The sequence below is a fragment of the Diadema setosum genome, chromosome 7 (assembly GCF_964275005.1).
Source record: "Diadema setosum chromosome 7, eeDiaSeto1, whole genome shotgun sequence".
Classification (NCBI taxonomy): domain Eukaryota; kingdom Metazoa; phylum Echinodermata; class Echinoidea; order Diadematoida; family Diadematidae; genus Diadema; species Diadema setosum.
Genome location: NC_092691.1, coordinates 31220728 through 31233250, shown reverse-complemented (window position 1 = coordinate 31233250; position 12523 = coordinate 31220728). Strand labels below are relative to the sequence as shown.

At 39.7% G+C, this 12523-nt stretch overlaps 1 protein-coding gene across 1 annotated transcript in view; it reads left to right on the top strand.

The window, feature by feature from the left end:
• Positions 1 to 11522, top strand: part of LOC140231177 (gonadotropin-releasing hormone II receptor-like) — a 68876-nt gene extending 57354 nt beyond the window's left edge. Inside the window, exon 3 of the mRNA XM_072311325.1 lies at positions 11014 to 11522. Coding sequence (XP_072167426.1) covers positions 11014 to 11522 — 509 coding nt within the window. The remainder of the gene's footprint in view (positions 1 to 11013) is intronic.
• Positions 11523 to 12523: the final 1001 nt, after the last annotated feature.

Sequence of the window (12523 nt, the reverse complement as noted above, 5' to 3'; positions counted from 1 at the left end):
TTAAATCCGACGTCTTTTAAACATTATTTTTGCAATGTCATATCAATGCATTCTAATAGAGTCCTCTGTAGCTTCATTGCTGTTACACCTACATAATTATTATTGGCCACAGAAAACTACTAGTATCACATTTTATAGTTGGACCACAATGGGTAACCTGATATCATTCGATGTTCGATGTATTGCGGTCGATGTAAGCCTATTGAGCAGCCCGCAAGCTTGCCTTTTACGTGGGCTGTCCTTTTCAATAGCACAATTTTTTTGAACAGTGTTCCGTAGAGACTATTATGCACATCTAATGTTATACATTGTACGTCTTGCTTTCTTTGAAACTGTATCAATACACTGTAAAAACATCGGTGTTAGATTTAACACCATGGGTGTTAAATCTAACACCGATCAAACTTCAATAGAGGACCACATCCACGGGTGTAGAAAATGTATTGTGACGGTGTTGAAAAGTGTTCGCCTGGCACTTCGTGGTGTTAATTTGACACTGTGGCTGGTGACATTTTTGACACTGCGCTAGAGTTAATTCAATAATGACACCACATGGTGTTGATTTGATATTGGTGGTGTTAATTTCAATGGTATAACACCCGTCCAGCTTCAATAGGGGACCACACCAACTGGTGTTACTGTGGTGTAAATGTATTTACAGATTTTTTCAAAAATCAGGTACTTTATTGGAAAATTCTTTATCGTCTTGTTGAAGTTCAAAATTAACAAGAAGTGCAGTAACTAAGAAACTGTTAAAAAAACAATTTTAAATTTTGAAATGACACCCGGAGGTGTAGTCTAACACCATGAAATTTAACACCAGCTCGGTGTTTCATATTTAACACCGGACTTTTTGCAGTGTAACATCAACCAATATTAATGTTCTTGGTAATAAAAATTTTGGGATTTGCTATGAGGGAAAATTTTGTTTATGCTACTCATACCTCTATTCGTAAAGTTGCCCTCATACATTGTTGAAGGGCTTTTCTCGCGAAGGAATTTTTTTGTTTCTAACATGCCGGAATTCCAGCCGTACTTTTTTTTTTCCTTTTTTTTTTGGGGGGGGGGGGAGGGGGATAGGAGGCAGCATCACCTTATCGTGAGAGATTACTACGTGATGACGTGCATCACTGCTGTGCAAGGTAATTCCTGCAGGAGGTAAGAGTGATGGTGTGACCCTAACTACTGGAGTCACTATCACTATACCCTTTCCTCTACGGTTTCTGATACGTCAAAAAGGGGAGCACCTTGGCCTTGTGACGAACCAGCCTTGTAATGAGGAAACAGCCGCCAGTCCGATACAGCAAGATGCCGGTACATCGATCACCGGCGTTTAACGACGAAAATATCATTCACCATGAGATTTATGTGTGTGCCCTGCCCTTGTTTTCCGTCCATAGTACATGTCCAACGGAATACCACAACAGTTTACGGGGGGGGGGGGGGGTAAGAGTTCCTGGTATCATGGCCCCCCTTTTTTTAAACGAAAGTTTAGCTCCGGTAATCCTCACTATCTAAGACGCCTTTCCATCCCTCATTTTCAGAGCAACAGACGAAGAAAGCACATCAACCATATAGAAACATGTTCGCGGGAAAACATTACGAATTTTCACTGAATGTGCACAGACCTTGTCGTGTGCAATCCTTCTTGAGGAAAAAAGAGGCAGAACATTGAGCGTTTCCTTTCCGTAGTACATGTATAACTCGTGTCACAAAAGCGTTGGCACTAATGTGTCGTAATTCATAATGTGGCATTTTTTTCTATTCATTCGGTGATCCCAGGATATCGCAACGTCGTACAATCAAAGATGAAAATTTAGACGCTACGCTTTTTTACTTCGCACATCATCAATCTGAACTTCAGGAACACGTCGGAAGTGCCAATGATTGTCAGTGTCATAAGACGCATAATGCACTATTTTTGTACGATATGTTGATGGGGGAAGGGATTTACTGCAGCAGAGCTAGGAGGCTCTTTACTTCTTGATGATATTTCGCATCCATCAATGTATTTTTTCTCTTTTTTTTTTTGCCTAAGCTTAGATCCAATCGGATGGTTCAATGTATAACTGAAAACACGACCAATTCACTTAACTCCTTGGCTCCCATCACACGCATAAACACACAATGACACTGGAGTGAGATACCACACTAGTTTCAGATGACAAGAATTATATTAGAAGTTAAAACTGTTCTTATCGAACTGGAAACATTTGGCATTTCCAAATTATGATGTCATCTACATGTTAACAACTACGATCCCCTCATTTCTCCTCAAGAGGTATAATCGCGAACCTGTTACTTCTTTTCAACAATCGATAAAAAACCTTTGGTTTTTCTTGTTTTGTTTTTTATTTCACTTCATAAAGGGGAAGATGTGAAGATTTGTGGCCGGTATGTCAGAAACTTGTGAACTGATGGCATCAGGTCATCTCATTCACTTTGCATTTGCATTTTTCCAGTGTTTCCGTTTAGTAAAAATAGGTGCAAATTTATCACTCCATAATTTCCTACATTCACGTCCGATAATGACAGCACCCTCACCACTCCTTTCGTAAAATCAAAATTCAGTCTGCAGATTCAATTCATCTTTAAGATGGAGCAGCATTTCACTTCCGCGCCGTCTATGTTAAGGTAAAAATCGGGCAGGATTGGAATTGCTGGCAAAAAGAGGGCAATTACCTTTAGGGGGGTGATGGTGGGGGGGGGGGGGGTGAGAGAAGTCAGAACGCGCGTGCCGGGGGATGCGTACCAGATGAGTTAATGACGAGCTATGGATGCTTTCCGTCAACTTCTAATCTACCGCATCAATCTTTGTAATGACGATGAGTGGATTAGTTCACACCGTGTGGGGGAAAAGAGTCGACACGCTGCACCCTGGCATTACAAATGGCAGACGCACTTCATTTTGCACAAAGACTGATAAATCGACGCATTGGATTCATAATGCATGGGCAGCGCTTACGTTGTCGTTTTGGGAGAACATCCTAACGGACCACCTTGCGCACTATGGTAATCAGAGATCCTTTGCCAACGTGACAGTCCATTATCGACCTCATTTTCAACACTGAATCATAATTTGATGCAAACAGGAAAAAAAGAAAAGAAATCGCATTAAATGACTGGAGAATCATAATTGTAAACCTTTGATTTGCGTAAACGTTTCTGTGCCAGGGACTTTTGACAGTGTGTACAATGCTATAGGGTTTTCATATTATGTTACGTCATATTACTTGACCTTCAAAAATTACGAAGGATCAATGATGAAAGTTATTTAAACGAGACAAATTTGATGTTCACACTCCTACGGTTTGCGAAACTGAAATTTGTTGCACTGTCACCAAAATTATATTGTCTTTGAATAGCATTTTGCCCTTTGAGCACACTCAAACCACTTTTTTCCGTGTGAAAGTACATGATGCCTTCAAATACCCAATGAAAACCAGTGTGGCTGATTTAAAGTCATTGCCTGCGAAGAATCTGGTTAGTCGTGTGCAAGGTCTATGGAGATTTTGGAGTCCCGTTTGAATGGGTTAAGTACATTTCCATGTTGGGATTTACAATATTTTAAAAAAACTCCCTTAAAAAAATCCAAACAATCATTGAGGCATATAATCATGCAGGACTTTAAAGATCCTAGAGAAGTGGCACATAAATTGATTAGCTACTTTGTTAAACCTTACCAGTCTAGATGCTAGACTATTTAATAATTTTCCCCGTTGTCAAAACACGACACGTATACTACCTGTTTCAAAGGTTGTCAAGGCACGATCCCAGGAATCAGTCCATCCGACGTGTTCGAGAAATTAACATCACACCACTTGACACACGAAGAGCATGTCGCTCTATTGCTGCGGAAAAAAAAAATAAACAAAACAATCAAGCATCTAGCCTAGAGTCTTACGAAGATACTATATCAAACACACTGGCCTTGATAGTATGTTAACTGGTCATAATATTTCATAGCATAGCATGTCATTACAATTGTAGCTCATGAGGTTATCAAATTAATTTTTCCAATGCTTTTGTTTTTGTTTTGTTTTGTTTTGTTTTGTTTTGTTTTATTTTGGCTTATCAAGGGCTCACTTTTCATGTCATACTGGTATATTACTTCCTCGTTGATAAAAGGTTGTATGTATAGGAGACATTCGGATTGTCAAAATCAATTGGCCCTGTTGTGCTTCAGGGACGTATCGCCTTTAATCATATCATTTTTTTTTCTAATTTGATTGCTGAAATTGGTCTTAATGTAAGACTCTGTCTTACATTCGACGGACAGTTCCAGCACATCTACTTACATATTATTTCACTTCACATTGAAATACAGTCCGACCTCTCCTATCCGGCCTCCCTTTATCAGGATCTCCCTTTTATCCGGACGCAATCTCGTCGTGATTTTTTTCCAATCTAATATTCGCAGAGAAAGGGACGATTTCAAACTCAAACAAAATTTATTCACAAACTCACATGGATTAAATGTTATTCCCAACATGAATAACATATGGCACATTCACATCAAATTTTCATCTAACTAACATGCATTCATGCATTCACTACCCTAAAATACCGCAAGATTATCGAAAAAAAAACCAACTTTTCATTAAATCAGGACACGGTACAAGCGATCGTTCATCGAACAAATTATCAGAGAATTTTGAACGCAGACCAGCTGACGAGGACGTGACATGTTCACGCAAAATTGATACATGTGCAGGTAGCTACCACTGGGTAGGTAGCTGCGTGTTTTAAACATTCATTCTCCCATATCCGGTCAAATCCCTTATCCGGATGAGCGCCGGTCCCAACATGTCCGGATAGGGGAGGTCGGACTGTAATACAATGTTAAAACAAGCAATACGTAACAAAGTATGCAATAGATTGGAACTGGACCGTGTGTCTATATAATAGTGGTCTACATAAAAGACTATCTTAACAAGATGTGAAGTAATTATGGGGGAACCACTAAAAAAGCAATGCTTGTTGCTGCGGGTGGCAGGGAAGGGATAAACCGTGGAAATATGCCTTCGCAACGGAGAACGGACACAAAGTAAATACTGCCCACATATCTAAAAGGAAAAATAGCAAGGGGAAAAAAAGACAGAAAGAGAAAGGGGAAAAGAGAAGGAGGAGGTACAAAAGAAAAGATAACACAAGTATACATGCATAAATAACGTCATGTCCTTCATGTGTCATGGACATGGCAAATATGGGCATGAGCTCATGAACACACACAGATTGGAAAAAAAAAAAATCACTTTGTGCAGCCGTGTGTTTGGTTTCCGTTTTGCCAGGAGGACTGGAATTGAATTCTACAAAAGGAGAAAAAAAAAAACACCTTAAAAATGCAAGCCAGAACAATCCATTACAACGGGCCTCGACGCTGTTTTCACACTTGCTAACAACGTGTACATCTTTGTCAGCATTATCTAGAAAGAAAGAAAGAAAAAAAAAACGTGTATCATGACACTGGGCCGGGGATTCGATTATCTTAAAAAGAGAAAAAGAAACCTTCAATGTCAAAACATGTTGAAACGTTATCTAAAGAGCAGGTAGAAATCCAATGTGTCGTCAACAACTTTAATACTATGCTTTATTAAGCTCCTCGGGGCAATATCGTACATCTTACATCTTCTATCTCACCTTCAATAAATTCCTATCTGCAAAACACACTGCAATAAGTAATATATAGAATATGGGATTTTCATTTTTGATACATCATACGATTTTACGTACGTTGATAAATTATATAGGCTGGAACGAAGACGTGTGCGACGATCTCAGCACATTTTGGCTGAAAATAATGATATTGATTGCGAATCAAAGTAAAGTATTTTTGCCTAACAGTAGCGCTGAGAAAGCCAGGTAATGTTTATTTTTAAACATTGTGTTGCAACGCTCAAATTTACAAAGTTCTGAGTGGAACCGATATGGTTAAAGTGAAAATGCAATGTGCAAACGTGAACTTTCGTTTTCATCAGTGCTAACTAATTGTAAAAAGCTTGAATATGAAGATGCAGCAAAAGGCTAAAACAAAACTGCACAATTGTCACTTAAACTTTATGATTTAGTATACTGAAAATAGAACAGTGCCTCCCAACGCATCTGATTACTTGAAAAGAGAAGTGGCAATTTATTGCAGTAGGCCATGATAGGCAGTTTAGTCTGATTGGCGCTGGCAAGCTGCAGCCAGGTTGTTCACTTCCTGCAGTGATGCCGCGAATGTTCACCACTCGTCCACATCACCGGCAAGACTAACATGTTGCGACAATTTATGTTCAAGAAAACATTTATTTTACCCAACATATGGCTATCAAAGATGAACAAAAGGAAAATACGGTGGAAGGACGTTGCCTCCTTTCGTATCTTGCTCTCTCGCAGTCGCATTTTCGACAGGTAGCTAACTATCACTACGAGAAAGCTACGTCCGTTATTTATAGCTCGACGGAAATTGCACAGCATTGATTTTGCGAGGAGCGCTCAATCACGTTTATGGCTCATTTTTTTCCGATGTTCTTCTGGCCGCATCCTCCGTGCTCCGCATGTCAGTGTAGGAGATGCTTCTGGCCATCCTACAGGGTGTCTGGAAAATACAAGGTCTGCACTGGCATACGAAATAAAAAAGAAATCAATTCAAGCCCTAGAGCAGAACTGATGAGGCGCACAACCCAATCAGCATCGTCATTAAACTCAAATCAACTCAGGAGACAAACAATGGACATTTCGTAGAAGAAAAACAGCCTTGAAAATAAAAACAGCAGTATTTTGGATTTAAGTAAACCCTTTTACGCCGTTCAATGTGACCGGCTTCTTAGTTCGTCTTCTCGTAAATTGGATACTTTGTACAATCGTTAGTGATCCCCTTCACCACAAAGCAAAAACAAAACAAAACAAAACAAAACAAAAACAGAACAAAACAAAAACAAAATGTCGAAAGTACGCCCAGATTCGCTTAGATTTTCCAAGGCATGAAGGCGACCCTAAGCGATCATTTTTTTTTGACAGTTTTGATTTGTCGTAGAAAGGGAAGCACACGGCCGAACACAACGAGGAAACCCAATAGCTTTCGTGTTCAAAACTTGTGACACTTTCAACTATTTTTAGCCTGAATCCGATAGCCGCCTGTCGTACATGTCGTATTATCTTTCATATGCTTCTAGCTCAAGGAGCGTGAATAAAAATATTTCCACTCTTTTGATTTCTTTTTTTCCCACGTACCGGCGGGATAGGCTTCGTAAATGAATTCATCGTTGCCTTAAGATCACAGATATCAAAATTTTCCTCGGGCATAAAATCTTGGCGGGGATGGATGAATGAAGTGTGACTGACTATATCGTTTCCAACTCCCTCAAAGTTATTGTAGATTCCAATCAATATGATTTCCGTGGTTGGATAAGGATACGTACGTGGGACGCAAAACTTCCTCGATCGGAGCATCCATTTTCTTCTGTGCATGCAAAATGTGTTCAGAATCATTATTACATTTCATTCAGAACATGAAAAGACATGGGAAAGCAAGAATTCATTTTTAGAAGTTTGAGTTGTGCATACCTGTAACAAGTTTGCGGTGTAAGATGCTCTCGCAAAAGTCATCTAAGAGTACATTGACCTTATTCTGATTTCAAGAACGAGATGGTCATTTAAAATGCCTTTGGAGTTAATATTTTGTTTGTTTGTTCATTTTTCTTTTTAAATCATAGGGATGGGTAATTACTGAACGTTAAGCCCACATCATCAGACATAGCGACCTCTGGACCTATCGACAATGAAAGATGTTATTGCACTGCGACACGTTCAAGATCGCAGCAACTCATTTCTTTCAGGATTTGTGAATAATAATGGGTAATAATAATAATAATAGCTTAAAGGTATCGTTCGGGGGAGATTTGACTCCGCAGCAGAATTATAAGAACACAGTATGTATCTCTATGCTCCGTAGTCAACTCTATATCTATTTGCGTATATACCTTCTTTATAAGACATCGGACTCAGGCTAAACATGAGCTATTAAAAAGAAAACCAGATCACAGAATCAGGACAACTTTAGAGGAAATGTACAGTAAGTATATGCCTCCAGTGTCACAAATATTCCAAGCCAATTCATCCAATTGAGAATCTTGTTTTGTTTTCTTCTGGGGGGGGGGGGGGGAGGGTGGGGGGGGGAGTTAAGAGTGACCTACATCTAGTTCAAGCTATTGATTTAGCACTGGGGCCCCATTGCCAAAATCTTGTATGGTTCTTCTTTTCGGACAAAATCATTCACAGTGAAATCTCGTTAACGTAATATCGTTAAAAAAAGTTCTATGAGCCACGTTTTGGGGCTTGTTAACGGAATACTACTCTTGACAAGGGGTTGTTATTACATACTATAAAAAAAGCAGCCATGGTAGGCTCTATGCACATTATAGTGTGTAACCGGTATAGGAACATAAAATATTGCTTAAACATTAACGCATTGAGAAAAGTAACGCTAAAGTTAACCAACCAGCAGAACATTGTTCCAAACTATAAAGTTGGGTGTTTTTTGCGTCCAAACAGGCTTGAGCAAAGTTATTTCAAAGAAACTCCGTGTTTTGTGTCACATATCATTTATGATTTTTGTCAGGATTTTCATCATTTTACACCATGTCATGTTCAAGCCAGCACAGTGACAGTAATTATACTCGGCGGAATCAAATGATTTCACTTCCAAAATATGGAAATATTAACAAAAAATCCAAGAAATAGACACACGTCTTTACAGACATACATGGCAGAACGTTGCGCAGAGAAATGACTTCAATTCAATTTTTGCCTCGTCATTCTCCAAATTCTGTGAAACGTAATACTGAGCATTGTGTCGTCATTAGGAACACGTGATGGAGGAACATGGTATATCATAAGTGTCAAGTGCGAATGCGTTTGCCCTGCGTTTTGTGACCGCTGGAAAAAGAATGGATTCTTTCAATGTCGTGTCACAGTGTATCAAGTTTACCGCCCTCGCTCTGGGATGCGGAAAATCTGATGAAAGAGAGAGGGGTAAAGTTCTTTCGCGGATCAATTACAACCGCCATCCTCTGCACAAAATATGCCTATCGCTGGCGACGGAAACCATTTTTTGCATAACCGTTCACCAGGGAAATCAACTTTTCTCCAGACTTGAACAGGTGGGAGACACTCACACCGATTTACTTGGAAAAAAAGATAAAAACCTCCACGTTTCCTGCATTTCAGTACAGCTGATGCATCACTTAGTGTCAGCATTAATGCGATGAGTCGTTGTTTAATGCCGTACTATACTCGACCAGATAAAGACAATGTCAGCGGGCACAGGTAGATTAGCGAAGAAAATATGCAATCCGTGTCTACTGTGAACTCGTGACAGCACTGCGATGTACTGTACATAGTTGTTTGCGCACATGAAAAAAGCTTGTGCTGACTTATTCCTGTATCTGCGCGTGTGTGCGTGTGCGTGAGCGCGTGCGTGTGTATAATGTGTGTGTGTTTCGTTCCTGAGAGAAGGGACATTACACACAAATGATTTCCGATAACGTGACTACGCATAGCCAAGGCAAGATATCCCGCATTTAAGACGTATTCCCTTATTCCCTTTTCCCCTGTTAGACTAAAATGTCATAAATCACACAGCCTGGGAAATTGCCCAAAAGGACGGTCGTGTTGACATCACTCTTGCTGTCTTTTCTTACCAGTTACAACTTCTATGAATGTCACGTTTACACGTTCTTGTTTTGTTTTTTTCCTCGGGGTTTAAAAAAGATGTTACAATGATGTCACTTTGATTACAAATGACCCTCTTCTGCTCTGACTGAAAAGACGGAAAATTACAACTTTTAAAACGGGTTTTACGCTGTGAAATTCGGATGTGAGCTGCTGAAAATATCTAGCTTTACAGTTTTTAAAAGCAATATCCTGTATTTCCTTCAAGTGAAGTCCCATGCGATATATAATTAGTTTTCATATGTCTGAAATGAATTATACAAAGAATACAAAGCTTCAAATATGCAGACAAATTATTGCTTCTACCTCGAGATGGGGAAAATTAACGTCCAAACTCTCATTGACCTCGTGAATGAAACTACATGCAGAAATTTCCTATTACAGGAAAATTAAATTCGAGGTTTCCAAGTGCATTTGTTTGCACTGTTTTTATTTGTTCTTAATTATTGTGAAAAAAGAAGAAGAAGAGGAAAGTATGTATTTTTATTACTTCAATAGGAGTAGGACTACCAAGGAGTCAACTTAATTGTTCTTACTACCGTATGATATACTAATACTACTTCTACTGCTGCTGCTGCTACTTCAACTACAACTACTGTTACTATTTCTTAAGATGATAATAATAAAAATAGTACTTCTACTTCTACTACTACTTCAGCTACTATTAACTTGATTATAAATGGAGGGAGGGGTTGTCGTATATCAACAAGGATACACCATGACATAATATAAACAGTTGTCCGTAGTGTTCGTCCTGTCAGCCTTTCTCGTCTCCTCTCATTCCACACCCCACCCCACCACCCTATATCCCTCCAGCGAGTACGCGCATGAAAGAATGAGTAGTATGTGTGTATGAAGGAAACAGTAAAGGCACACGTTGTTCACTTATGCCAACGGATGCGGTTTTGTGTGCTGTTTTTTTTTTTTTTTTGAATCTGTAAGCGTAGATCGAATGTTACTGAATAATACATGTGTCTGTGCTCGTGTGCATTATTACATTCATTTATTGCATGTGTTTACGTTGGCGTGTGTAAACTTCTCGATTTTTTTGTTTGTCATATTATTGTAAAGTGTGGAAATATGAGAAAGTGAAAGTTGTCTATCGATGTAATCACAGAAGGGAAATGTGGGAATGCCACTAAATACATGAACATCTATAATTGTATGCATACATATCTAATTTTGATATACATATCTAATTATGATATAATTTGATTATATTCCAACAGAACATAATACATATGAGTCAATCAAATCGTTTCTATTTTATAATCCATGAATTCTCTCTTCTCGTTTCAGTAGTAAATTGGAATAAGAAGCCAGGAAAGACGACGCTCCGCCTCGCGGGGAATGATGGGATACCACGAGCTCGGATGAGAGCTTTCCGGTTGACGGCGGCCATCGTCGGCGGGTTCGTGGTGTGCTGGAGTCCCTACTACGTCGTGTCCACATGGTACCACGTCGACCACGGCTGGCAGGAGGAGACGTCGCCGCCCAACCCACCGTGGTTGTTTGATTTCCTCATCGCTCTCGGATATCTGAACACATGTGTGGACCCCGTACTCTACGGTATCTTCACGACCAAGCTGGCGCGCGACGTAAGCCGCTGCTGGCGATCGTCCAAGCCCATCAACAGAGGGCGCATGAGGCTTACCAGTCGGCGGTCAACATCGTCGTCGAACAACAACCCGGTAACAGCGGGGTCGTCGGTACGATTCGGGATGACCACGGTGAACGTGCCCACCGAGGAAAGACATTCGGTCCACTTTACTATAACTCATGAAGAAACGAAAACTGAAATCAACTGAGCCAGAATGAGTCATCTTAATGAACAAGAAATTCTGTACTTGATACAATAGAACAGTTTATACATTGCTCACTCTATGAAAGCCAAGTCACTCTTGGACTGCCTCCCAGAAATGGTCACGTGACATATTATTTTTAACATGTTTTTAATGACAATATACCCCTAACGCATTAATAATGACTCATGACAACTTTCCAGAAGCTTTTATAATGAAGTTTGTTTCACAATATCGAATGTATGATCTATATGATCCTGATGATATTTCGATTCTTTTTCTGAACGAATAAACAGACAGAGAAAGAGAGAGTTTTCCTGGACTGTTATTGACGATTAAGGCACTTTACCATTATTATCTCTATAGTCATGGGGTTTAATTCATGATCGGCCGATGGATACGTGTGCGTCATCTAGCTTCCATCACCCCCCCCCCCCCTCCCCTTCCTTGCTTTTGCCATGTCGTATCCGCATATTGAAGAAAAGTCACCCTGGGTCCTTGTTATTCCACTCGGTAAAAAGTGTCATCGCGCAATAATGTATTAGCCGGTGTTTGAACCTGTCTATGGTCTCAGGCCACACGTTTTTACCACCAGGATTCCAGGTTGGAACAAAAAAATATAAAGAGATTACACAAAAACAAAATGACGCAAGACCTTGGTAATGTTCTTAAAACATTACTTGGGCAAAGTGCCATAAACTTAATGCACTGGACACAGGGAGATATAGTTACTGGTTTATTATTCGATGGTTAGGTTATGGTGCACGGTAGTAAGCAACTTGTGATAACACCGTTTTTCTTTTCGGCAGTCATGTGCATCCATCACATTCTCCTATAGATAGTGTTGGTCATTCCCCTGTAAGATAATGTTGTTTATGACTGTTATAAACATGTTTTGAAGTTGCTTAATTGCCACAAGTAGCACGTAGAGTTTACTTCCGTCTCCTGTTTTGAGAGTATTGCGTTTCGTAAAGGACAACTAATTTTAACACGAAGCAAACGTAAAT